Consider the following 27,321-nt stretch of genomic DNA (forward strand, 5'->3'; position numbering starts at 1 on the left):
AGTCTCAGTTGAATGACTAGTCTTGAAACCTGACTGATTTGGATCAAGAAGGTCATTCAGAGAGAGATAGCGGGAGAGCTGGCCAAGGACGGCACGTTCAAGAGTTTGAGAGAAAAGAAAGAAGGGATACTGGTCTGTAGTTGTTGACATCGGAGGGATTGAGTGTAGGTCTTTTCAGAAGGGGTGCAACTCTCGCTCTCTTGAGGACGGAAGGGACGTAGCCAGCGGTCAGGGATGAGTTGATGAGCGAGGTGAGGTAGGGGAGAAGGTCTCCGGAAATGGTCTGGAGAAGAGAGGGGATAGGGTCAAGCGGGCAGGTTGTTATAAGTAGACATGCAATCATAATTCACTGTAGTTCATGTAAAGCAATCACAAGTTACCGGTGGCTGAAAACACATTAGTCGCGGGATGAACGAGTGAGGAATTGCCAGCAAGGGCGGTCTATTTAAAATGAATTCCTTCCTCCCTCGCCCTGCAAGTGTAAACTCGTCAGACGTCATAAATCATCAGAAGTGTCCACTTAATTTAAGGGCTGAGGGTATGTCTTTTAAATATTTGGAATGCAACCAGTGTATTGAACAGCGAATGTGTAGGCATTCATAGAATACGTCACTGTATAGAACGGCGAACGTATTGCCAAAAACTACAAATCCCACATGGCAGTGGTATACAAGACGCTGTCTGATGATGCTGCTTTGACAAAAGAACCCACACCCCTCAATAGTTACCACAGCCACAAAGTCATAAACCCCTCAATTTCTACAATATTCACAGAATCCGATTTTTTTTTTAAAACCTAACCTTAACCACACTGCCAACCTTATACCTAATCTTAAATTAAGACCAAAAGGCACATTTTTGTTTTCATAAAATGTTTTGAATATTTTGGACCAATTCAGACTTTGTGGTTGGGGTAACTAGTGAAAGCCTTAAATCATCCGGAAAAGGAACGCTATTGAGTGAGTTGAATAGCTATTTAGTATTTGCTTTCAACGTTAGTATCGTTTAAATTAATCTGATAGCCATTACATTGGTCAATTATTTAAATGCATGTTGAGGTTTTTTTCATTCACAACAAATCTATATTTTTTCAAGAAACATGCCACTGTCGTGGCGGTTTTGCACCAGTTAACGTTAGCTAGTTAGCAATATTAGCCTTTGATGGCAGTCGGTAAATAAAAGGCAATATGTGTAATTCTTGCCACTTTGACACTTTCCTCATAGCAGGGAAATAGATTTCTGTTTCGTAAGCTAGGCAGATAAATGTAATTACTTAATCATTATTACCATATGCTTATTTTACATTCGCCTTAGCAAGATACTGACAGCTAGCTAACTCCCTTTAATTTGTGCTTATACCTGTAACTTTGCTGCTTGTTAACGTTACAGGATCTTGCTATCAGAGACTAAATGTGCCAGTCTAAGAACTGAATTAAAATGTAGTTGAGTGACAGTTTGAAATACATTTTCTTCTGATTTGTTCTCCTTCAAAGCAGTGACGCTGGCCTACTTGGTGATGGTGTGGTTGTGAGGACCTGGACTACAAGGAAGGCACAGAAGACGACAGGCTGGGAAGTACTGAAACAACCATCATGCTCAGGAACTGCGCTCTCAATGTTAAGGACATCACTGACTAGCTGACCTCTTATAGGGCCCTTATCCCCTACTTTTTGACTTCATAGGAGGGCAGAAGTAGACACACTAACAAATGCAGTAAGAGGGAAATAATTTTCACCCACAAACAGACACACTCTTGAATTGAAACCATGGTGGATAACCGCTACGCTACGGCCCTGGTCATTGGCTCTGTTCTGAGTCTGCTGGCCACTGTCTATCTTTCCATTGCTGTGGGAACACAGCACTGGTACCAGTACCGAAGTCTGCCCGGCAACCATGAGGCCAACAACGCTTCGGAGCTCCGCGAGGACTTCATCAACGGAGAGTTTGATGAAAAGACCTACAGCGACACGCTGTTCCGCCTCAACGGCACACTGGGGCTGTGGTGGAGGTGTGTGCAGACACATGCGCCAGGCCAGTCACACTGGTTCAAAGAGCCTGGTAAGAACCTACACACACACTAGAGTGGAGGAGCAGGGTCACTGAACCACATGACTAAGTCGCATTGGTTAAAATCATCTGCTAAATGGCATTTATTATATGAATATATTATATTTATTACAGCATTCATTGCAGGTGTTGGTACAGAAACTGTGTGCTAGATAGACAGTTACACATAGCTGTGCCAATCAGTGTTAAACACCATGCTAATATTTTATCATAAAATAAAGCCCTCTTTTTTTTTTTTTTTTAAACCCACGCAGGAGCAACACTGGGTTTGATATTAGTATAAATATTTGGTGCCTACTTCCAATGAGTCCGGAGTTCAATATGATCGCAGTTTGTCGACAATGCAGCTTTTTAAAGGCAATCTCTGAGTGGACATCTGCCTCATTTAACCGTGAATGCAAACGTGTGAACATTGCCTTTTAAAAGCTGCAATGTCAACAACCCACATCAGATTGAATCCCGGTCTAACTCTCTCTTCTCAGATCCTAAGATGGTAACACAGTGTGTGAGCTTCACTCTGCCTCAGCAGTTTGTACCCAAGTACAAAGACCCAGGGAATCACAACACTGGGGAGGACGTGCTTCGGACATGCGAGTCTTGCCTTGCAGCCACACATACAGTGCTTTTGGAAAGTATTCAGACCCCTAGACTTTTTCCAAATTTTGTTACAGCCTTATTCTAAAACTGATTACTTTAAAAAATATATATTATCCTCAGCGATCTATACACAATACCCCATAATGACACAGCGAAAAAAGGTATTTCAATTTTTTTGCTAAAAAATGAAATACCATATTTACAAGTATTCAGACCCTTTTCTACTAGACTCAAAATTGAGCTCAGGTGCATCCTGTTTCCAGTGATCATCCTTGAGATGTTTCTACAACTTGATTGGAATCCACCTGTGGGAAATTCAATTGATTGGACATGATTTGGAAAGGCACATACCTGTCTATATAAGGTCCCACAGCTGACAGTGCATGTCAGTGCAAAAACCAAGCCATGAGGTTGAAAGAATTGTCCATAGAGCTCAGAGACAGGATTGTGTCAAGGCACAGATCTCAGGAAGGGTACCAAAACTATTTCTGCAGCATTGAAAGTCTCCAACACCACAGTGGCCTTTCTTAAATGGATTAAGTTTGGAACCACCGAGACTCTTCCTACAGCTGGCAGCCCAGCTCTTTGGCCTGAATGCCAAGCGTCACGTCTGGAGGAAACCTGGCACCATCCCTACGGTGAAGCATGGTGGTGTCGGCATCATGCTGTGGGGGTGTTTTTCAGCGACAGAGACTGGGAGGCTAGTCAGGATCGAGGGAAAGATAAATGGTGCAATGTACAGAGAGATCATTGATAACCTGCTCCAGAGCGCTCAGGGCCTCAGACTGGGACGAAGGTTCACCTTCCAACAGGACAACGACCCTAAGCACACAGCCAAGACAACACAGGAGTGGCTTCAGAACAAGTCTCTGAATTTCCTTGATTGGCCCAGCCAGAGCCTGGACTTAATTCTGATCGAACATCTCTGGAGAGACCTGCAGCAACGCTCCCCATCCAACATGACAGAGCTTGAGGATCTGCAGAGAAGAGCGGGAGACACTCCCCAAATACGTGTGCCAAGCTTGTAGCGTCATACCCAAGAAGACTCAAGGCTGTAATTGCTGCCAAAGGTGCTTTAACAAGTACTGAGTAAAGGGTCTGAATACTTAAATGTGATCTGTTTTTATTTTTCATTAATTAGCCAAAATTAGAAGGCTGTAACCTAACAAAGTGGAAAACGCCAAGGGGTCTGAATGTTTTCTGTACATACAGAATGTATAAAACATGTATTTTTTGTTTGTATATGATTTAGAATCTGTTTTAGGGACAGAAAGTAGACTGTGCGTGGGAAGCTAGGAGACTTGTTACATAGTTTGTATTTTGAGATGTCACGTCGTGCCACTATGGGGTAGAAATGCATCAGGTGATGGGTCAAGTCATAGGTTAGGTTTTAAAGGTAGACTCCACCAGTGAGATGTAGATGCACGAAGTAAACCAGTAGTAGTGGGTCAATTTCCTTTACAACCAGCAGCATTAAAGAGCGAGGCTAAACTTCTCAGCGGTTTCAGTCCCGTAGCTACCACGTTGTAGAAGCGTGAAGCGCACCTGTATACATGCACAGCTACTCTTTGTTAGAGCAAAGTCTTGCATCACGCGCCTCTCATTGGATGTGATCGACTAGTAAGGCTAACGAAGCAGACTGTTGTCAATGAGTGAAGTCTGGGGAGGTGCATCTGTGACATTTAGTGGTTTTCAAACAGCAAGGCTCAGATCAACATGATTGCAGTGTCAACAAATGTTACGAATCCCTTTTGGCCCGACAGTCTAGGGGGGATGGTAATGAGACCCGTAACATAACTCATGCAACTTATAATAGTGACAAAGTAAAAGTGAGAACGAAATAACCACAACAACTGAAATCTACCGTCAAACTCAGGGTTTATTGTAAAACACACGGTAATGGGGGAGCAGGAAAATGGGCTGAGCTAGACCCAAGGAAAGAAACAAGTATTCAAAAACACCCCTAAGCTAGACTAGCCTACTTTAACAACAGCTAACCAAAAATACAGTGGTTAGCTGGTCCGTGCAGTTCTAACTAGTGTATTTAAAAGTTTACCTACGGGTAGTGTATGCCCATTCCCCTTTTCCCACCAGAAATCAAACAAACACCATAACCAAAACAATACTCACAGGTGAGGACAAAATGCTATGGAGGTGCTCAAACAAAAGAGAGGTCAATACACAAAGAGAGAGTGAAACAGAGAGATCTACAGACATGGCATTTACAGAGAGATTGAGCTCTAGAGCAAACAACTGACAGGGTTTTTAAACCAAGGGAAAGGAACTGATAGGGTAGGAAACAGGAGGAGGTGTGTCTTCTGATTGATGATTGGATTGGTGACTGATTGGGGAGTGATGATTTTCACCTGTGAGGGGAGAAGGAGAGATAAGAACACAGGATACACACACACACACACAGGATACACACAGGATACTGGTATCCGTAACAACAAACCTGCGATTGTTTAGCTTTTTTTTACATTTATTTTTTATAAAAGGTGAAATAAACTTTTCTAAACCCCCATATCACACACTCACCAGCAGAAAACATAGGCCTAACGTGTACAATGAATTGGTTAGAGGGGTCTAAAAGATCACTTTGATTTGTGTCCCCTTTTCTGCAGTTGCACCTCTTGACTTCACTCCTCGACTTTTGTCTACAGTCTGTTGCTTGAACCTTACCACTCAAACCCAATCTGTGACCCACCAGATTCAGAAGCTTGAAAAACCTGTTCGAATTTTTTCCCAAAAATGTAGAGAGAAAAAAACGGAACATTTTATTTTATTTGTGTTTTTGAAGTCGTATAATTGTAGTTTTTCAAACAGGTTTGTTAATTTTATTTCAGTTTCCGGATTAGTTTTAGTTTTTCATTTACTATAATAACCTTGGTTCAAACTGTGTTTCATAGAAATGAGAGTTGGAAATTTGGTGGTTTCCACTGTTTATTGTTACTGACAGTCATGTGAACTCATCTCTTTCCCTTTCTCTCTCAAGCAAATAGACACAGTAATAAACATTGGTTTGGCATTATAAAGCTCTTTCTTCAGATATTGTTCATCTCTACGAATCTATAAAAATAACTTTATTTGTACTGCACTTTTCTGACGTTTCTAAATTGGTTTCTCTCTGTGTCTGAGCAGACCTGTGGAGGTGCCAGTTCCTGCTGCCTCTGGTGTCCCTAGCCTTGGTGTTCCTCAGCGGGCTCATCGGTGTGTGCGCCTGCCTCTGCCGCAGCATCACCCCCACCCTTTGTGTAGGAGTGCTCCACCTGCTGGCAGGTTTGAGAACTACATGGATAATCACAATGCCTCTCAACACCCTTAATCCCACCACACACAAACACACTTTACACCCAACAACACTTGTAAAATGTACTAATGAAAGCTAAGGGATTCATGAAGGTTAAATGTACAATTGCATGAAGTTACATTCATTGTTGTCCTTCCCATCCAGGTCTGTGCTCCCTGGGCACAGTGTGCTGCTTCCTGGCTGGCGTGGACCTGCTCCACAGGGTCTCAGTGCGTCCCGACGGTGTGGACGGCTCCCTGGGCTGGTCCCTCTACCTGGCCCTCATCTCCTCACCGCTGCAGATGATGGCGGCCGCCCTCTTCCTGTGGGCCGCCCGGAGCCACCGCCAGAACTACACCCGCATGACTGCCTACCGGGTGGCCTAAAGAGACAGGGGTTTATTTCATATGTCAGGGTTGCGTTCAGTAAGAGCATAACGTTTTGAAATGGAAAATGTGAAGTTGTAGTGTTTCCAGTCACATGTGGACTCCAATTTGTGGAAGGTGAGATTGTTTCTGTGAAATGGCTACGTTTCTAAACATTTTACAAACTGCATGTTTTACTGAATGTGACCCTAAATGGCAGTCTACACAACAATGATTCATACTCCCGAGGGGTGTCCTACGAAGCAGATTTGAGTAGTTAGCAAGGTAACTTTGGTCAAGTCTGAGTTCAATTCAGGATACCAGTCATACGAAAGTGGCTCACCTTTTAGCCACATACGTACATTTCTATGGCAATGAACCCTTCAGAACTAACCTGCTCCGGGGCAGACTAACTTGCAGCTAACTCCACTTATCCTGAATCCTGAGTTGAGGACCAATGAAATCAGATTCCCCTCTATCAACGATTGCGTTGTCATCCCTTTCATTTGAGGAAGACAAATGATTCAATAATTTAATCAAATGTTTTGTTTGTGTAAAAATATATATATATATTACTTTACACATTTAGTAATAACCGAATGCATTTCAAACTTCACGCAATGTAACACTTTTGTATATAACGTCATAAATATTTTTTGGGGGGGGGGGGTGGAGTGGGAAGAAAGTGCTTGTGCGTTGACGAGCACACCAAAGACGGCATTCACGAGAAGTAATAAAACGAAGATGGCTGGTTAATTTTGGAAAACCCGGAGTAGTTTTAGCTTGCTTCGTTGGACACCCCTCTGCTCTTGGAAGGCCTTTGTATGTTCGTGTCTGTCATTCGCCCAGCACCGAAGCTGTTAAAGGTCCTGATCTGGGTCACGTTCAGGGGGGTGCAATGTACTCAAACATTGTGAATAGAAATGGGATAAATAGAGCTGACATTTCTTACTCGTCATGTCAGAGTATCTGAAGGCTCCACAACGTTGTGCCCTACTGAACACAACTCGAGTGATTTTGTGCTGGGCTGGGACAAAAGCCTGCACACTTTGGCCTCGCCAGGACGAGGCATGAAGAGCACAGGGTGGCCCAATAATTCACTCTGAAACATCTACGGATGTACAGTGTTGTCGTCATGACAATCCTCCCCGTTACTATACCTGAATGACAGATTTTAGGGTGACTGAATCTTCACAACACCTTAACTACACCCCACAGGGTGGCCTAAACGATCACTCCACCTTAAGCACAACTGTTTGACAGCTGACACTAGCCAATAAAACCTCAAACGAGACATCACCTGTATAAACATATCCTAAGAGATTCATAGAGACAAGTGGTCAATTTGATTTTTTTTTATGATTCATTTCTCCCCAGCAGCATGTGCTGTATGTGCATCAGGTATAACAAAACCTGTGGTTGATTATGAGAAGGTGAGGTGCGTTTTATACATTTTTTTTCTTGAAACCATTTGTTTGTAGGTGCATCTTTAGCGATGCTTTTGGAGTCATATTTTGCCTTTGCTTCTGTTGCCATCTCTACCATTTATGAATGAAAGCTTTTTGCATCACTGCATGGATAGATAATCCTAGCCTTTTTTGTGTGTTTTCCTCAACTAAATATGTTTTTTTGTTGTGGTTTTGTATTATGTGACCTATAGCGCGTTGTAGTGACATGACATGACCCCATTTGCCTACATTTCTTTTTTTTCAGCAGATGAGATGATTTTCTGCTTCATTTTGTCATATGTTGATTGAATGTCACCTATTGGAATGTAACCACTTCTTTGCCATTGTCATCCATCTTTGTTAACTTAAACGTTTTGAATGTAAAGACATGTTGCCCTGTGTCGTTTTGACACCACTATAGCTAACCAGTGTTTTGATCTTCCTTTTGATGTTTATGATGTTTGTTTCGGTTATGTTGAAGTGTAGTTACAATACTTAGGTTTTCGGAAGCCTACAGTGTTTTGAAGCCAGCTTGAAACTACCAATGACAAGACAATTGACACTAACTCCAAGTACGCTTGGTAAATGAGCACTCAACAGATATGGTTTACCGGGACACATTTTATGAAGGGTGTTTAAATGTGTTGAAACACCTTGTGGCTTTTGTGTTTTTTATATGTCACTATACCTAAAGCACACTGCTTAATTGTTTTCCATAAGAATAAAGTAAACCTATGCTGACCTCCGGTCTGAGTGTTAATATTGTATGTGCGTGAGAGTGTGTTTTAAAACATTCAAATGATGTGTGTAACATGAGGAAAGACCACACCTTAAACAATTTACATCTCCTTCCCTCTTGACAATCAATTTACAACTCCTTCCCTCTTGACAATCAATTTACAACTCCCATTCGCCAATCAATGGCTGTATATACTCACCCAATCCATTTCTTGATCTTTGATAGCGTTCTGCATCCCTCTACCACCCATCTCCTCCCTTCTCTGCTCTTCTTGTTTTTTTCCAGGATACATTAACTCTGCTGAGAAGCCGATACCACCAGGACTCCCACCCCAAACACTGTCTTCATCTCCCGATACCATAACGTCCAAGAAACCATCCTCCCGAAACCACCACGCTCTTTCAACCATTCCGAACCATCATGCTCCTTTAATCATCCAGGGTTCCTCTCGATGCTGCGACACTCCCTCTGACGATGCCTACCAAGACAACCACCTATCAATCATCCAACTTCATGCCAAACCCGAGCTGTTTTTTGCATGACGACATTCTGCGTTGATACACTACATGACCTAAAGTATGTGGACACCTGCTCGTTGTTCCCCCTTTGCTGCTATAACAGCCTCCACTCTTCTGGCAAGGCTTTCCACTAGATGTTGGAACATTGCTACGGACACTTGCATCCATTCAGCCACAACTGCGTTAGTGAGGTCGGTCACTGATATTGGGCAATTAGGCCTGGCATTCCAATTAATTCCAAATGTGTTTGATGGAGTTGAGGGTAGGGCTCTGTGCAAGCCAGTAAAGTTCTTCCACACCGATTTCGACAAACTATTTCTGTATGGACCTCACTTTGTGCACAGGGTCGATGTCATGCTGAAACAGGATAGGGCCTTCCCCAAACGTATGCCACAAAGTTGGAAGCACAGAATCGTCTTGAATATCATTGTATGCTGTAGCATTAACATTTCCCTTCACTGGAACTAAGGGGCCTAACCCGAACCATGAAAAACAGCCCCAGACCATTATTCCTCCTCCGCCAAACTTTACAGTTCGCACTATGCATTAGGGCAGGTACCGTTCTCCTGGCATCCGCCAAACCCAGATTCGTCCATCGGACTGCCAGATGGTGACGCGTGGTTCATCACTCCAGAGAACGCGTTTCCACTGCTCCAGAGTCCAATAGCGGCGAGGTTTACACCACTCCAGCCAACGCTTGGCGTTGCACATGGTGATCTTAGGCTTGTGTGCGGCTGCTCAGCCATTGAAACCCATATCATGAAGCTCCCGACGAACAGTTATTGTGCTGAAGTTGCTCCCAGAGGCAGTTTGAAACTCGGTAGTGAGTGTTGCAACCGAGGACAGGCGATTTTTACTCACTACGAGCTTCAGCATTCGCAATCCCGTTCTGTGAGCTTGTGTGGCCTACTACTTCGTGGCTTCTTCTTGTTGCTCCTAGACGTTTCCACTTCACAATAACAGCACTTACAGTTGACAGGGGCAGCTCTAGCAGGGCAGAAATTTGACACACTGACTTGATGGAAAGGTGTCATCCTATGACAGTGCCACGTTGAAAGTCACTGAGCTCTTCAGTCAGGCCAATCTACTGCCAATGTTTGCCTATGGACATTGCTAGCTGTGTGCTTGATTTTATATACCGGTCAGCAACAGTTGTGGCTGGAATAACCAAATACACTCATTTAAAGGGGTGTCCACATAATTTGTATAAATAGTGTACCTTGTAACCATTTCCTGCATTAAACTATCTCAAAGGTGTCGTCTGTACCTAGCACAAACTTAAATGGAGCAATGAAATGCCACATTGCATCACTATGAAGACAACTAATTAAACAGAAAATGTACATGTTTAATTGAAATACTAGATTATTGCATTAAACCGTGCATCCTTTCACATACAGTATTCCTGAGGATATTTGGTGATGACTAAAAACAATAGAATTAAAAATCAATTGAAAATGAGGTTAGACTAGTAAGTGCTTCTTAAGGCTCTGTGCGTGTTTTTCCTTTAATTCTCCCGCTCTTCAAATGGTCTCTCTTTTCCTCCCCATCAATCTCTCTTCACTCGCAAGGGGGGGATAGTGAGTGTCATCTTTCGTGCCAGGTGGAATGCAATGCTCTTCTCATAGTACGCACACTCGTTCACAAAGTAGGGATGGAGGACTTCTACCCCTTCGTACTTCACTATCTCCCCGGAAAACATCAGGAACATGGGATCTCCTGGATGGAGGAGGCAGAAGTCACGGTCCTGGTGAGAGAGATTCACATCAGCATGCTTCGCATTTAGATCACGTACTACTTCTATGCTGTGAAATTATACTAAAATGAGAACAATGCCTTCCAACATGGAGAAAGTTATCGTTTGTTTCGTTTTGAACCTTCTAATAGGGGGAAAAGCAGAATGTTGCTTGGGAGTGATCAGTGTACGTAAGTAGTCGATTGAGAAAGTCTTCCTAATTGGGAAGAAGAGAGTCCTGGTTGAAGGAAACAGATTATGGAGACTAGTGAAAGTAACAAAGTAAATGGTAATCGGCTTTCAGATAGCAATCCAATAATGCAATATTTTAGTAATTTGAAGAAGATTGAGCATTGGGATTGATATTAAAGCAGAGGCCGCTCACTCTTCAAGGCCTGGTCCACTGCTCTCATGTTTAAGTCATCTGTTGTTTGTGATTTAAGATAAGCTTCCTGTGGAATAATAGCTGCCAGTACACACTGAACACGAACAGGCTGTAAGAGACACCGTGGGGAAATTTGGGACATTTTGTACATGATTGTATGTCCATGCAACAGGTCAAAAAGATTAAGATTACATGGGAGTTGTTTACTTTAGAAGGTGACCAATTCAGCTTTACGGGACACTGTATCATCTGATGTGTCTGAACAGTGCAGCATGCTATTCAGGTTGGAAGCCATTTTTGAACTTTTTTTTTTGTATCTTTACTGCATATCATTGTTGCCCTGGGGCGGCAGGGTAGCCTAGTGGTTAGAGCGTTGGACAAGGAACCGGGAAGGTCGCAAGTTCAAACCCCCGAGCTGACAAGGTACAAATCTATCATTCTGCCCCTGAACAGGCAGTTAACCCACTGTGCCTAGGCTGTCATTTAAAATAAGAATTTGTTCTTAACTGACTTGCCTATATATTATTGTAGGCCTATTTATTCATCTAAACCAATTCTTGAAATATGCTAAATGTGTTTTGTTTCATTCTGCTGAGACATTTATGTTGGCTAAATTAAGTTTGAGCTGTCTTTTTAATGATGTGCTCTGTATTTAACTTAAGATGTGTTATAAGTAACTTTTGTCAAATAAATATCATTAGCCTATAGCTGTCAGCATGTGTTGAGTACGGTAGGCACTTGCCTTTCTTGGTCATTTCTGCAATATAGACTGTTCAAATCTTCTGTGATGGTTTTGTTTCATTCTGTTGAGACATTTTCTTTGGCCAAATTACATTCCAACTGTGATGTTGTGTCTGCCTTGATATAATATATTCTACTCATATTTACCCTATAAACAATGGCTTGACTTACTTTTGAGATTGCCCTAATAAAATTATGAAGGCATCTCTCTCTCTCTCTCTCTCTCTCTCTCTCTCTCTCTCTCTCTCTCTCTCTCTCTCTCTCTCTCTCTCTCTCTCTCAGTGGACACCTAAGCCTACACGATGCATTTAGCGTACAAATCTCTGACAGCAAAAAAAACTAAAATATGCTATAAAGTTTTGCTTATGCTAAACATGGAAACAAAATGAATATGGTTTTTGTCATTTGTTATAGGCTGTTTTTAAGGACATGTACACATTTGGCCATTATCCATAGTTTATTGTTGGCGTTGGCTGCGTGGGTGGACGCTCTAATGGATTAAGCACCCAATGCATATGAACTACCGGTAAATTTCTCAAATGTCCGATAAATAAAAACCTTCCCAACGACTTGTCCGGCATCAATTTGTCATAATCGGAAACCCTGATATGTAGTATACTGTATACAGTATATAGTATAAGCTACAGTAGGCTACAATATACACTTCCCAGTGGCACTGATTCACCCAATGATGAAGATGAAGCAGAGGCTACTCACCGGTGATGGCCGATGAGCTCGTGCCAATATCTCAAGGTATGCTACTTTGAAAAACAGTGCTATTTACTCAGACTCATTCAAAAGTTGTTTCAAATTTTTCGGGCAGTAGGCATTTACTTTTCCAACGGTAGGCCTACGTTTTCTCAAAATTGTATTTTGACATTTGCAAAAGGCAAACTGGCAGCTGCAACCACCCATAGAAATATAATCCAAAAATGACAGTTCCCATTCATGTCAGAACTGGCAGCCATTGATAGTGTACCCATGAGTTTAACAGTCAAAGTTCCATGGTTAGAGGTTATAAAAATAATTTTTGGGGATTATGTCTATGGCCACAACTCAACAAGCTGTTTTATACTTGGCTCGCATGCTGCCCAAATTGCCGACTTCCCGACTGTAAGTGCTTGTGATAAAACTTAATCCACAGCTATTTTTAGAAGCTATTTATCCTCTGTGGCTAAATTATGCACTCTGGTTTAGTATTTTGAATTATGTCATTTATGACTGTTCAGACAGGAGTAATATAACTTTAGGAGAAAACATTTGATTTTTGTTGCCTAATTATGGAAAAAGTATTTCAATTTATCAGGGAGTGCTGCAGCAGCTATGCATTGAAGGGTCCATGTACAGGACTTTAACCAACTGCAGTAAGGTTCAATTATATACAAGAGCAGAAGGTTCCTGAACCTGTAGTTGGGGATGTATGGCAGCAGTGATTTGATTGGTCTCTGGGTCTCTTGGGTAGTCTATACTCTTCACGAAGGTGTACACATCGTCCACCTCGCCACCTTCAAAGGCACTTCCTGGTAGAGATAAGATGAGAGATGGTTTGTAATTGGTTAATGACTAGAATAGAATCGAAAATGTCATTTCTCTTGACAGGGAACTTGTCTTGATACATACATATACATTATATACAAGGGCACAAGATAGGAAAAAATATACAAAATACAATAACCACAAATGTCGTGACGACAACATAGACTTGAATGGTAGGCCCTTGTGCATGAAGAACATCTAACTGTATCTGTTCCTGGTACGTGGGAGCTAAATGCTTGTAGGTATGAATGATGTTAATGCTATTCTTGTTGTTGACCAAGGTTGTAGGCCAGGTAGCGATGATCAAGGGTTGTGTACTCTGTGTGTAGGGGAGGTGAGAGGTCAGCAATGTTTACGGTTGATGGGAGTTCAAGTACCTGAGTTGAAGCACTGGACCCAATCTAGTGTCTGGTCGACCGCCTCCTTCATGATGTTGAAGATGTCGGCTCTGACCACACCATGGGGTTGAGGTCCCACCTCTATCGCTGTGGAGTGACAGCATCAGAATGAATACATGTGTCACCTAAATGGAAAAACATACAGGAAAAACACTGGTTTCCTATGACAGGAAGAAGATTGCATGGTGTGTTTCCTATGAACACACAGCACAAGCACTTACAGAAGCCATGCTTGCCCAGGGAGTCCTGGGAGTAGGCGTCAGCTAGTGGTAGATCCAGCAGGATAAACCTCACTGGCGCTGAGGTGATCTTCCTCTGAGAACACAACAGATTAACACTTTACACTCCCATATAACCCAGATTGTAGCAGTAAAATGAAGCCCTTCTCATAGAAACCGGGTCAGATGGTGCATGCACTTCCCTTTAAGACAGTAATAGAGTCATGTTGAAATTATACACTCCAATCAGTCCAGCCAGCCAAATTAAGTTTCCATCCAATTAGGAACAGAGTTTCATACGAATATTTTAAAATCTGCATAAAGAAAATATTCCCATTTTCCCACCAGTGGTGTGTTTCCACCAGATGTACTTTTTCGCAATGCGTTTCCATCACATTTTCAACTATAAAAAAACTGTTGAGTTAAATAGCAAATGCTCTTGGCACTCGCACTCTAGCAAACCGCAGCGCACAACAGCTTGCAGATACAGTGCGGATAGGCTTTGTGGGTAGGCTAGTCTACGTTACAAGATTATTATGGATAAGAGCTCTTTTTTTTTTTTTTTTGGCAAACGGCAGTCAAGCATCGATCATCATGTCACCAGAATAAGACCCGAGATATTTATTGGAAAGGAGCATCAAGCACTTTCACCATCTGTAACCTAATAAACTGCATAGTTTCCCGAGTCGTAGTGGGAGGACCACAAACCATATCACCGTGTGACTCCAAGTTTACTTATACATGATGGTTATTACATCAATATTTGCGCATTAAATGTGTTTCCACCGCCATATCTTTACAATAATACATTTTTTTTACGCAAAAAGATCCCACCATATCGATGGAACATTGATAAATTGTACCGAATCTTCCTGTTTCCATCGAGGCTGTCATCATTATTTTTGTTACACAGTGTGACTTTACTCGCATAACAACTGTGGATGGAAGCATGGTTAAAGACAGCAACAGACAGAGTAATTTCCTTCCTCTTCCAGACAGCAATGCTTCCAACCAGCATATTGTCTCAATGACAGCAACAGTCAGATTAACCATCCACTTTCCCTTTAAAACAGATTTTTTTTTATTTCACCTTTATTTAACCAGGTAGGCTAGTTGTGAACAGGTTCTCATTTACAACTGTGACCTGGCCAATAATAAAGCAAAGCAGTTTGACACATACAACACAGAGTTACCCATGGAATAAACAAACATACAGTCAATAATACAGTAGGAAAAAAAAGAAAAAAGGCTATATACAGTGTGTGCAAATGAGGTAAAATAAGGGAGGTAAGACAATAAATAGGCTATGGTGGCAAAGTAATTAGAATATACCAATTAAACACTGGAGTGATTGATGTGCAGAGGATGAATGTGCAAGTAGAGATACTGGGGTGCAAAGGAGCAAGATAAATAAATACAGTATGTGGATGAGGTAGATTGGATGGGTTATTTACAGATGAGCTATGTACAAGTGCAGTGATCTGTGAGCTGCTCAGACAGCTGGTGCTTAAAGCTAGTGAAGGAGATTTGAGTCTCCAGCTTCAGTGATTTTTGCAGTTCGTTCCAGTCATTGGCAGCAGAGAACTGGAAGGAAAGGCGGTCAAATTAGGAATTGGCTTTGGGGGTGACAAGTGAGATATACCTGCTGGAGCGCGTGCTACGGGGTGGGTGCTGCTATGGTGACCAGTGAGCTGAGATAAGGAGGGCTTTACCTAGCAGAGACTTGTAGATGACCTGATGCCAGTGGGTTTGGCGACAAGTATGAATCGAGGGCCAGCCAACGAGAACGTACAGGTCGCAATGGTGGATAGTATATGGGGCTTTGGTGACAAAACGATGGCACTGTGATAGACTGCATCCAATTTGTTGAGTAGAGTGTTGGAGGCTATTTTATAAATGACATCGCCGAAGTCGGGGATCGGTAGGATGGTCAGTTTTACGAGGGTATGTTTGGCAGCATGAGTAAAGGACGCTTTGTTGCAAAATAGAAAGCCGATTCTAGATTTAATTTTGGATTGGAGAGGCTTAATGTGAGTCTGGAAGGAGAGTTTACAGTCTAACCAGACACCTAGGTATTTGGTAGTTGTCCACATATTCTAAGTCAGAACCGTCCAGAGTAGTGATGCTGGACGGGCGGGCAGGTGCGGGCAGCGATCGGTTGAAGAGCATGCATTTAGTTTTACTTGCATTTAAGAGCAGTTGGAGGCAACGGAAGTTGTTTGGCATTGAAGCTCGTCTGGAGGTTAGTTAACACAGTATCCAAAGAAGATCGCTCTTAATTCCCACGCACGGAAACAAAACAACATAGAGAGCCTATTTGATGGCCCACATTGGGGGCTGGCAGTACAACTAAGGACAAGGGGACGTTGTTTCAAAGATCAGGTCTTAGATCAGTTTCACCTTGTCCTTAACCCTCATTTGATTTAATTGAATTGAAACTCTGCTCACCTGGATTTGTCTATAGATGTGCAGGATGACCCAGTCTTGGGCAGAGTAGGAGATGAGACTCAGGCCCATGTTGGCTGTGGTGTTGTGGAGATCACACACCAGGTCCATGGCCCCCGCGCTGCCCTTGGGCCCCAGTAGAGTGTTCAGCTCCTGGGCTCGCCTCACCTCGTACGGAGTGGCGTCCGTCACAGGTGAACTAGGGAGGGAGAGAGAATGGAGACAGCGAAAGAGAGAGTGGGAGTGGGAGAGGCGGAAACAGAGAGTGAACATACTAGAAGAAAGGTGTATCGCCTTGGCATGGGAGAATACCAACAACTCATCTATGCTGGTGAGAGACTGAGAGGAGGAAGTAAATGCCACCAAACTCTTTGGGATGTCATCCCTTCAGCTCTGTAGGGTTGAGTAAATCTTGAGTATCAATAAGTACTAAGATTTAATTATGATATAGTCCCATAAATGCAAAAACTTTAATAGACTGTTCAGATAGCCAGGCACATAACAACCCAGGCTGCAAGGTTCAGAATATTCCAAAACAAAGTTATCTGGAAATGTTGCCATGACCACATTGTTAATTTACTGACTCCACGGTGGAGGAATATATTATTTGGAAGCTATCTTGTGTATGCTTCCTTGTCTCTTTACAATGCATTGTAAGATCTCGTCTTTGATTCATACAGTTCACACCTGAATAGTTCATTTGCGAACAGGTCCATACTTGTTAGTGGTAAGATGATAGGATACATTTGTAGTTGTGGTGGACTATCCCTTGACGGATCACACTGATTGCATGTGTAGTTTCATTTGTGCTTATGGCAACCTTTACCTGAGTATGGCGTCGGTGAAACAACGGTTGAGGTCCACGTCGGTGTAGCGTTTGCACATTTGGACGGCACGCGGGTTGGATATGACTGTGGTCAAGGTCGCCGACCCTACCTTCTCCAACTTCTGCAGCTCCCTCACCAGATACACGCCCGACATCTCGTTGCCATGGGTGCCGCCGCAGAGGGCGACACGGGACTGCGGTGGGAGAGAGACTGGCTCCATCTGTTGGCCAGAGAGAGAGAGAGAAAGAGACAGAGACAGATACAGAGACAGATACAGAGAGAGACAGAGAAACAGATAGAGAGAGAGAGAGAAACAGATAGAGAGAGAGAGAGAGAGAGAGAGAGAGAGAGAGAGAGAGAGAGAGAGAGAGAGAGAGAGAGAGAGAGACAGACAGACAGACAGAGAGTCAGAGAGAGAGAGACAGAGAGAGAGAGAGAGAGAGAGAGAGAGAGAGAGACAGACAGAGAGTCAGAGAGAGAGAGACAGAGAGTCAGAGAGAGAGAGAGAGAGAGAGAGAGAGAGACAGAGAGTCAGAGAGAGAGAGAGAGAGAGAGAGAGAGAGAGAAGAGAGAGAGAGAGAGAGAGAGACAGAGAGAGTCAGAGAGAGAGACAGAGAGAGCTCAGAGAAAATGAGAGAGGAAGAGACAGACTGAGAGTCAGAACCTCCTGCCCAAGAGAGACAGAGAGAGAGAGATAGAGAGAGAGAGAGATCCACAAAGACAGAGAGAGACATATCAGACAGATTTTGAAAAGACTCCCAGACCTAGAGAGAGACAGACAGAGAGAGAGTGAGATCACAGAGCAGAGATTTGAGAGACCTGAGAGAGACGAGAAAGAGGCAGACCAGTGAAGAACAAAGACCAGAGAGAAGACAGACAGAGAGAGAGATGCTTATTTATTTTATCTTGTGTCAGACAGAGAGTCAGAGAGTAGAGACAGAGAGAGTATAGAGAGAGAGAGAGATATACAGAGAGTCAGAGAGAGATATATATAGAGAGAGATGACATTTGAATGTCAGAGACTGTTTTGAAACTGTTGTATGTGAGAATGTTTACTGTTAATTTTTGTTGTTTTTCAGAGATATATTCAGAGAGTATGTTGTCTACCTCACTTGACAGAGAGCAATGAGAACACATGAGAGAGATGCCAGATAAAGCCCTTGAATTGAATTGAATTGAGAGAGAGAGGGAGAGGTATTGTAAAATAATAACCACAGTGTAAGCAAATAGTCATATTTGAGCTCTCTATCGCATTACACATTATCAGGGCCATGGTAATGTGGTGAGCAGACATTTGCCTCAGCCCTTTTCACCACTTCTGACTTAATGATCTGCTGATGAGTATTTCTGTCTTCTCATACAGGAGCAATAAAGGCCTAGTTCCTTGTTAATATGCATTTCTTATTTGATCAGCCAGTGCTGCAGCACCCTCAGCACCCCTAGCTATGAATGCCATACATTGTTAATCTTTCACTTAAAAAATGGGTATAAACCAGAAAGATACGTTTTAGGCTAGGCCTACTGTCATTCATTACAGTTTTGTGGTTTTCAGCCAAAATAAATCAGCTGGGGCAACATTACAGCAGGCTAAACTTGCCCGGCTGCTCAGTTCACTTGCCCCAGAACAAGGTTCCGGAGTTTTACCTGGTTACAATAAAATTGAACCACCACTCTGAGACCTGTGGTGCCACCTCTGCTCATTACAGGTACTATAGTCAGACAATGCCCTAAATAACCCCAGAGGCCCTAGAGGTATTCCCGGCTATTATGTTCACAGTCTACTATGGACAACTCTCCGCAATAAGACCATTACTTCTTCTGGTTCCGATGTCCCCTGGGGTGGTTAAGTGATTCCTCATGGGCTCCTTGGTCCAGGTTTACTGTATGAACTGTGGCTTGGTAGGGTTAAGTTAATTGTTTAGATTCCAGTTAAAGGAGCATTGTTAGCATCCAAGCTGTTTACCATTAACCATGGTTGCACTAAAAACCGATTAGATCTCTCTCTCTCTCTCTCTCTCTCTCTCTCTCTCTCTCTCTCTCTCTCTCTCTCTCTCTCTCTCTCTCTGCAAATGTCGTTCATTAACTATGAATGCACCAACCTTTACAGTTTTCGCAAGCTAGTGAGGGTCAGCGGTGTTATTTGAAACAATGGGTAGAGGAGAGTGGGGTAAATTGAGCCAAAGGGTTAAGTTGAGCCACCAGTGTTTCTAGGAAAGCATACACAAAATGAATCATTTGACCAAGTGTTTAGGAAGAGGTCATCATTTCATGGAGTCTGTGAAGGAAGAAACCACATGGAAAAAGTTAGTTCCAAAAAACGTATTTTTACCAAGTAAAATAAATGTTTTGTGTTAAAGGTTTCATGACGCTTATCGAAGCAAAAGTAGATCATTTTAAGATTATTCTATTCATCCGTTGGGGTCTCTATAAGCTTCAATATGAGGTCCGTAAACCTAGCATGAAATGATCATGAGGTAAGTTGAGCCATTGGCAAGTTGACCAAATGTAAGTGTTTAGTGTTTAGTAATCCAAAGCATTATCACTGGGATATGAGGTAACAATGAGTGTTAATTAAACATGTTATAATCGTTTGTTAGGTGTTAAGCTTGTGTTAAAAGATACTTCAAATGATTAAAAGGTCCGATCTTTCCTGTTCCTCAGATGAAGACGATCATTACACGCGGCTCAACTTACCCCATACCTGTGATAAATTGTGCCAAATAATCCCAATCTATCATAAATTATTCTACTCATCAGCTGCTCACCAGGACATTGATTAGCTGAATCAAGGCTAGAGCAAAAGCCTACATAACCAAGCTCTCCAGAATGGTTGGCCACCTGTGCTCTAATCTATAAGTGGCTTCTCCTAATGTCGTTTTTTGCATGGCACATTCTATGGAAACCAACTGTGAATAGTATAAAGCTATTTTCATAGAGAATGGTGTTTCTCAAATGCTCTATCATAAATATATAAAGTGGCTCTCAGAGCTCATATTGTATAAATCCACCATGGTGTCACCATACACTGACAACAATGTTTACATCCTGAACTTTAGCCCTCTGTCATATAACGTGTCCTGAACATTAACCCTCTTGTCATATAACGTGTTCTGAACTTTAACCCTCTGTCATATGAACAGACCCACTTTGTTAGTCTTCCCTGTGCCAGAGAACAAGGGAAATCTAAATTCCGGACAAACAGGCAAGCAGGAAATGTAGCAGCTGATATACTAGTATGTGTTTTCCGGCCACTCAGTTTCTGCACTTCAAGGCACACATATTGTATGTATACAACACACCCCTCCCACAAATAAGTGTGCAGTCGCACAGACACCAGCTGTGCAAGTATACACGCACTCACACTCAGTCACTAACACCCAAAGGAATCCATATGAGAGACAGGTAAGAACTCTCGACATGGTATAGAGAAAAGTGTAAGGCTAGCAGTCTTACCGTGTGGTGTAGGTGAAAGTTCCTTCCCTGGCTGGGACTACAGTCTCCCAAGTTATACTGAGCAGTCAGCAACCTTTGAACTTTTCAACTAGCCCACCCATGCGTGAGCCAAATTTCACAATCTGTAAACAAAGCAAACCAGGCACTACAGCAGGACTTTTCAATGACAGAGGCAAGAAAGACCTGACACACACCACGCAAAGACACACACACACAACAGCAGACAACGCCCTTAGCAAATCCACAATTTTCACAGACAGAACATTCTTTGACCTATCTATCCCTCCCTTATTTCCTTTCCCCTCTTCCTGTTGCCTCCTTCCCGTTAATGTTATTCTCAGATCAGATTTCAGTTGGCAACATTTATGATGTAATAGGAACTCCCTCTGCTGGTCCTAAACCACTGCAGTACGAAGTGCTGAGTCTCCCAGAGAGAAAGAGACAGAGAGAGACAGAGAGAGAGAGAGAGAGAGAGAGAGGGGGAGAGAGAGAGAGAGAGAGAGAGAGAGAGAGAGAGAGAGAGAGAGAGAGAGAGAGAGAGAGAGAGAGAGAGACAGAGAGAGAGACAGAGAGAGAGAGAGAGAGAGAGAGAGAGAGAGAGAGAGAGAGAGAGAGAGAGGGAGAGAGAGAGAGAGAGAGAGAGAGAGAGAGAGAGAGAGAGAGAGAGAGAGAGACAGAGAGAGAGAGAGAGAGAGAGAGAGAGAGAGAGAGAGAGAGAGAGAGAGGTAAGACATTGATTGTGATCTGAGCCACATCATCATACATTTTTCATAAGTTGTTAGGTGCAAGGTTTGTGGGGGGAGAGGAGGGGATGGATGAGAAAGAGAAGGTTTGTGAGGGTGGGGGAAAGGAAGGGATGGATGAGAAAGAGAAGGTTTGTGAGGGTGGGGGAAAGGAAGGGATGGATGAGAAAGAAAAGGTTTGTGAGGGTGGGGGAAGGAAGGGATGGATGAGAAAGAGAAGGTTTGTGAGGGTGGGGGAAAGGAAGGGATGGATGAGAAAGAGAAGGTTTGTGAGGGTGGGGGAAAGGAAGGGATGGATGAGAAAGAGAAGGTTTGTGAGGGTGGGGGAAAGGAAGGGATGGATGAGAAAGAGAAGGTTTGTGAGGGTGGGGGTGAAAGGAAGGGATGGATGAGAAAGAAAAGGTTTGTGAGGGTGGGGGAAGGAAGGGATGGATGAGAAAGAGAAGGTTTGTGAGGGTGGGGGAAAGGAAGGGATGGATGAGAAAGAGAAGGTTTGTGAGGGTGGGGGAAAGGAAGGGATGGATGAGAAAGAGAAGGTTTGTGAGGGTGGGGGAAAGGAAGGGATGGATGAGAAAGAGAAGGTTTGTGAGGGTGGGGGAAAGGAAGGGATGGATGAGAAAGAGAAGGTTTGTGAGGGTGGGGGAAAGGAAGCGATGGATGAGAAAGAGAAGGTTTGTGAGGGTGGGGGAAAGGAAGGAATGGATGAGAAAGAGAAGGTTTGTGAGGGTGGGGGAAAGGAAGGAATGGAAGAGAAAGAGAAGGTTTGTGAGGGTGGGGGAAAGGAAGGGATGGATGAGAAAGAGAAGGTTTGTGAGGGTGGGGGAAAGGAAGGATGGATGAGAAAGAGAAGGTTTGTGAGGGTGGGGGAAAGGAAGGAATGGATGAGAAAGAGAAGGTTTGTGAGGGTGGGGGAAAGGAAGGAATGGATGAGAAAGAGAAGGTTTGTGAGGGTGGGGGAAAGGAAGGAATGGAAGAGAAAGAGAAGGTTTGTGAGGGTGGGGGAAAGGAAGGAATGGAAGAGAAAGAGAAGGTTTGTGAGGGTGGGGGAAAGGAAGGGATGGATGAGAAAGAGAAGGTTTGTGAGGGTGGGGGAAAGGAAGGAATGGAAGAGAAAGAGAAGGTTTGTGAGGGTGGGGGAAAGGAAGGAATGGAAGAGAAAGGCCAGTTTCCAAAATGTCAGCAATTGACGTATCTTAATCTACTGGTGCTTGTAATTCATAGCTACTATTACTATGTAATTACCGTTTTAGTGTCATTTTGAGTAAATACTTGCTAATGTCTATACCGTAAAATAAAGTTTTTCCAAAACATATGCTTTCCCTGTGTCAACTAATAACATTCTAAAGTGGGTGTGTTGTACCTCTAATGCTTTCTTCATTTTCTTCCTCGTTGCCCTCCCTCTTCGACCTGTTTTGACCTTCTTTTCCATCTTCCTTTAGTCTCCACCCCTCTCTCTCTCGCTCTTTCTCCAAAGCTGTAAGTAGCCCACTAATCCTGTTGGGTCAGCCAATCACACATAAAGACTCAAACAGGACAGCAGAGACTAGGAGCAGAGGTGGCACCACAGAGATCTCTTCTTCCTGATGTAACTAGGTAAAACTCCAGAACCGACTTGTAGCAGGAACCTTATGGGTTGCCCTATTGCCTGGGGCAAGTGAACTGAGCATTTAGTAAAACAACAAAACTGTAAAGAATTCCAGTAGGTCTAGCCTAAAACTGGTATTTCTGGTTCATCCCCATTGTGTACGTGAAAGTGGACAATTTGTGGCAGCCGGGCAAGCTGAGCCTGCTCTGTGGTTGCCCCATGGAAAGTGAAGAATTGTGGTTGACCCACGGAAACTGTGGTTGACCCATGGAAAGCACTCTGCTTTCTTTGTAGACGTGCGTCATGCCGGCCCGCGTAACCTGGGATTTCCATTAATCTAATTGGTCTGGACACACACACACACATACACACACAAAATCGAATCAGAGTTTATTGGTCGTGTACACAGATTTGCAAATGTTATAACAGGTGCAGAGAAATTCTTCTGCTTCTAGTTCCAACGTGCAGTAATAACACCTAGCAATACAAAACAATACACACAAGAGTACAAACAAAGAAATTAAGAAATATCAGAAGGAGCAATTTCAGAGTCTGGAATCAAAATAAATAAGCATGGGACAACATCCCTGTGGAACGTTTTCGACAACTTGTGAAGTCCATGCCCCAACAAATTTAGTCTGTTCTGAGAACAAAAGGGGGTGCAACTCAATATTAGGAAGGTGTTGCTAATAATTCATACACTCAGTGCATATATACAGTACCAGTCAAAAGTTTGGACATTCCTACTCATTCAAGGGATTTTCTTAATGTTTTACTAGTTTCTACATTGTAACACATATGGAGTCATGTAGTAACCAAAAAAAGTGTTAATCAAATCAAAATATATTTAAATATTTCAGATTCTTCAAAGTAGCCACCCTTTGCCTTGATGACAGCTTTGCACACTCTTGGCATTCTCTCAACCAGCTTCATGAGGAATGCTTTTCCAACAGTCTTGAAAGAGTTCCCATGTATGCTGAGCACTTGTTGGCTGCTTTTCCTTTACTCTGCGGTCCAACTCATCCCAAACCATCTCAATTGCACCCCCCTTTGCCCTCAGAACAGACTCAATTCGTCGGGGCATGGACTCTACACGGTATTGAAAGCATTCCACAGGGATGCTGGCTCATGTTGATGCTTCCCACCGTTGTGTCAAGTCGGCCGGATGTCCTTCGGGTGGTGGACCATTACATACACAAGGGAAACTGTTGAGTATGAAAAACCCAGCAGCGTTGCAGTTCCCAACACAAACCGGTGTGTCTGGCACCTACTACCATACCCCGTTCAAAGGCACTTAAATCTGTTGTCTTGCCCATTCACCCTATGAATAGCACACATACACAATCCACGTCTCAATTGTCTCAAAGCTTAAAAATCCTTATTTAACCCATCTCCTCCCCTTCATCTACACTGATTGAAGTGAGTTTAACACGTGGCATCAATAAGGGATCATAGGATTCACCTGGTCAGTCTGTCATGGAAATAGCGGGTGTTCCTAATGTTTTGTACACTCACTGTATGCCATTTAGCAAACATCCAAATCGACATACATTTATTAACATCCCATTGGTGAGAGACTCATCTCTACAACTCTCCTACACATGAGGCAGGTCAAAGGCTATGTTAACAACCTCTTACCAGCCATTCAATTCCAACTCCATTTTCTCCCAAGGCGAGCTATCGTTCTCCCATGATAGACCACGCCACTTATACCAGGTGGACTGAAAGAACTGATTGAAAGGTCATTGTGTGAAACTCTGTCAAACAGAATTCGGAACCAGACCCATCTCCCCTGCTGTCGCAATCTGTAAAACTACAGACATTAAGTATAGTTGAGGAATAGATGAAGCTATTATGAACAGAGCCTTAAGATTACATTTTTTTAACCTTTATTTAACTAGACAAGTCAGTTATGAACAAATTCTTATTTTCAATGACGGTGTAGGAACAGTGAGTTAACTGCCTGTTCAGGGGCAGAACAACAGATTTGTACCTTGTCAGCTCGGGGACATGAACTTGCAACCTTTCAGTTACTAGTCCAACACTCTAACCACTAGGCTACCCTGCCACCCCATGCATTGTATTATGCATTGGAAAAAGAGGGCAAGAGAGGATAGATAGGCATTGAGCATCCTAATAGTTTTATATGAATAGCCTTTTTAGGGCTTTTGTGTAAAGTATGTGAATGTCATGACGTTGGCCTGGGTGTAGGTTTATGACAATCATAAATACCTCTTCCCCCCTTTTTCCACCCTACTGATGTTACATTTGCAAACCCCTTTGGCTAACAGAGATTCTGGGAACATCAGAAGGTGGGGGGAAATGAACTATATTCTGGTAATCCGACCAATTGAATATATGCGGTGGTACTTAATGAATATGATGTCAGTTCGGTTGTTATCTGAGACATTCTCATCAATGATAAGATGACAAACTCTACAGTTGAAAGTCTACACATCAGAGTTATCGGATTCACATGGAATTGTTGTTCAATTTAAATGTTTGAATATGAAATGATTTGTGATGGGATGAAATTTGATTTTAGCTTCTAAAATGTGAGAATTGTTTTTTCATAAGGTTAGGGCTCTGCTCAATAAGTGGCCCGCCCCTGTGAAGGGACATGGGCTATAAAACTTTTCAAACACGCCTGTAAAGGTTTTCCTCCTCTTCGTCTGAAGAGGAGAGGCGAGAAGGATCGGAGGACCAATATGCGGCGTGGTAAGTGTCCATGGTTCTTTTAATAAGAAATACTCAACATGAACACAACTGAATAGAAAAACAATAAACGTGGAACGAACGAAAACCAAAACAGTACCGTGTGGTGAAAAACACAGACACGGAAACAAACAGCCACAAACACATAGTGAAAGCCAGGCTACCTAAGTATGGTTCTCAATCAGAGACAACTAATGACACCTGCCTCTGATTGAGAACCATACTAGGCCGAAACATAGAAATCACCAAATCATAGAAAAACAAACATAGACTGCCCACCCCAACTCACGCCCTGACCATACTAAATAATGACAAAACAAAGGAAATAAAGGTCAGAACGTGACAGTACCCCCAAAAAAGGTGCGGACTCCGGCCGCAAAACCTTTACCTATAGGGGAGGGTCTGGGTGGGCGTTTGTCCGCGGTGGCGGCTCTGGCGCGGGACGTGGACCCCACTTCACCACAGTCTTTCTCCGCCTCATTGTCCGCCTCCGTGGCCTCCTAAACACGGCGACCCTTCTAAATGGCCCCACTGGACTGAGGGGCAGCTCCGGACTGATGAGCAGCTCGGGACCCGGGGGCAGCTCGGGACTGAAGGGCAGCTCAGGACTGAAGTGCAGATCCTGGCTGACTGACGGCTCTGGCAGATCCTGGCTGACTGGCGGCTCTGGCAGATCCTGGCTGACTGGCGGCTCTGGCGGCTCCATGCTGACTGGTGGCTCTGGTGGCTCCATGCTGACTGGCGGCTCTGGCGGCTCCATGCTGACTGGCGGCTCTGGTGGCTCCATGCTGACTGGCGGCTCTGGCGGCTCCATGCTGACTGGCGGCTTTGGCGGCTCATGACAGACTGGCGGCACTGGTGGCTCCTGACAGACGGGAGACTCTAGCAGCTCCGGACAGACGGGAGACTCTAGCAGCTCCGGGCACGGGAGACTCTAGCAGCTCTGGACAGATGGGAACACCTGTAGGGAGGAAACAGAGAGACAGCCTGGTGCGTGGGGCTGCCACAGGACCCACCAGGCTGGGGAGACCTCCAGGAGGCTTGGTGTTAGGAGGAGGCACCTGAAGGACCGGGCTGTGGGGGAGCACTGGAGCTCTGGTGCGCAGCCTTGGCACCACTCCCCCAGGCTGGATAACTACTCTATCCCGGACCCTTCAGAGTGCAAGCACAGGTTGAACCGAGCTGTGGGTAAGCACGGGAGATCTAGTGCCTACTACACACACCTCTCTCTTAGGCTCCACTCCCACATTTGCCCAGCACGAGCGGAGTGCAGGCAGAGGACACACTGCACCCTCCCAGCGCCCCGTAGACACAGCACGCAGAGCCGGCGCAGGATACCCTGGACCGAAACGGCGTACCGGCAACCAGACACGCTGAGCAGGCACCATACGCCCTGGCTGGATGCCCACACTCGCATGACACTTTCGGGGGGCTGCCCTGTAGTGCACCGGGCTATGGACACGTACTGGCGACACTGTGCGCTTCACCGCATGACACGGTGCCTGACCAGTAACGTG

The 27,321-nt window shown here is 43.8% G+C and overlaps 2 protein-coding genes and 1 long non-coding RNA gene across 9 annotated transcripts; 1 reads left to right on the forward strand and 2 right to left on the reverse strand.

The window, feature by feature from the left end:
* The first annotated feature begins 793 nt into the window (after window positions 1-793).
* cldnd1b (claudin domain containing 1b) lies at window positions 794-8,508 on the forward strand. Of its 4 annotated transcripts, none has more exons than XM_035789184.2 (5): window positions 794-959; window positions 1,494-2,058; window positions 2,550-2,699; window positions 5,806-5,943; window positions 6,119-8,508. In XM_035789184.2, the coding sequence occupies exons 2-5, from the start codon at window positions 1,767-1,769 to the stop codon at window positions 6,337-6,339; spliced, it is 801 nt and encodes a 266-aa protein (XP_035645077.1). In that variant the 5' UTR covers window positions 794-959; window positions 1,494-1,766; the 3' UTR covers window positions 6,340-8,508. The 4 variants fall into 4 exon arrangements, with proteins under 4 accessions (XP_035645077.1, XP_052320535.1, XP_035645079.1 ...); XM_052464575.1 differs by having other exon boundaries at window positions 2,550-2,657; XM_035789185.2 differs by having other exon boundaries at window positions 802-959; window positions 1,497-2,058.
* Window positions 4,526-6,241, reverse strand: LOC127907925 (uncharacterized). Its single transcript, XR_008065564.1, has 3 exons — window positions 6,094-6,241; window positions 5,808-5,936; window positions 4,526-5,030 (listed from the first exon to the last, which is right to left on the reverse strand). It is a non-coding gene; the product is annotated as an uncharacterized LOC127907925 (long non-coding RNA).
* A 1,842-nt stretch (window positions 8,509-10,350) lies between the features above and the next one.
* On the reverse strand, window positions 10,351-21,130 carry LOC118395404 (N-acyl-aromatic-L-amino acid amidohydrolase (carboxylate-forming) B-like). Of its 4 annotated transcripts, XM_052464574.1 has the most exons (9): window positions 20,762-21,130; window positions 19,408-19,515; window positions 19,122-19,197; window positions 17,308-17,528; window positions 16,485-16,680; window positions 14,040-14,133; window positions 13,798-13,905; window positions 13,289-13,404; window positions 10,351-10,770 (listed from the first exon to the last, which is right to left on the reverse strand). In XM_052464574.1, the coding sequence occupies exons 4-9, from the start codon at window positions 17,526-17,528 to the stop codon at window positions 10,573-10,575; spliced, it is 933 nt and encodes a 310-aa protein (XP_052320534.1). In that variant the 5' UTR covers window positions 19,122-19,197; window positions 19,408-19,515; window positions 20,762-21,130; the 3' UTR covers window positions 10,351-10,572. The 4 variants fall into 4 exon arrangements, with proteins under 4 accessions (XP_052320534.1, XP_035645081.1, XP_035645080.1 ...); XM_035789188.2 differs by lacking the exon at window positions 19,122-19,197; XM_035789187.2 differs by lacking the exons at window positions 19,122-19,197; window positions 19,408-19,515 and having other exon boundaries at window positions 20,762-21,126.
* Window positions 21,131-27,321: the final 6,191 nt, after the last annotated feature.

The sequence above is a fragment of the Oncorhynchus keta genome, chromosome 16 (assembly GCF_023373465.1).
Source record: "Oncorhynchus keta strain PuntledgeMale-10-30-2019 chromosome 16, Oket_V2, whole genome shotgun sequence".
Lineage (NCBI taxonomy): Eukaryota > Metazoa > Chordata > Actinopteri > Salmoniformes > Salmonidae > Oncorhynchus > Oncorhynchus keta.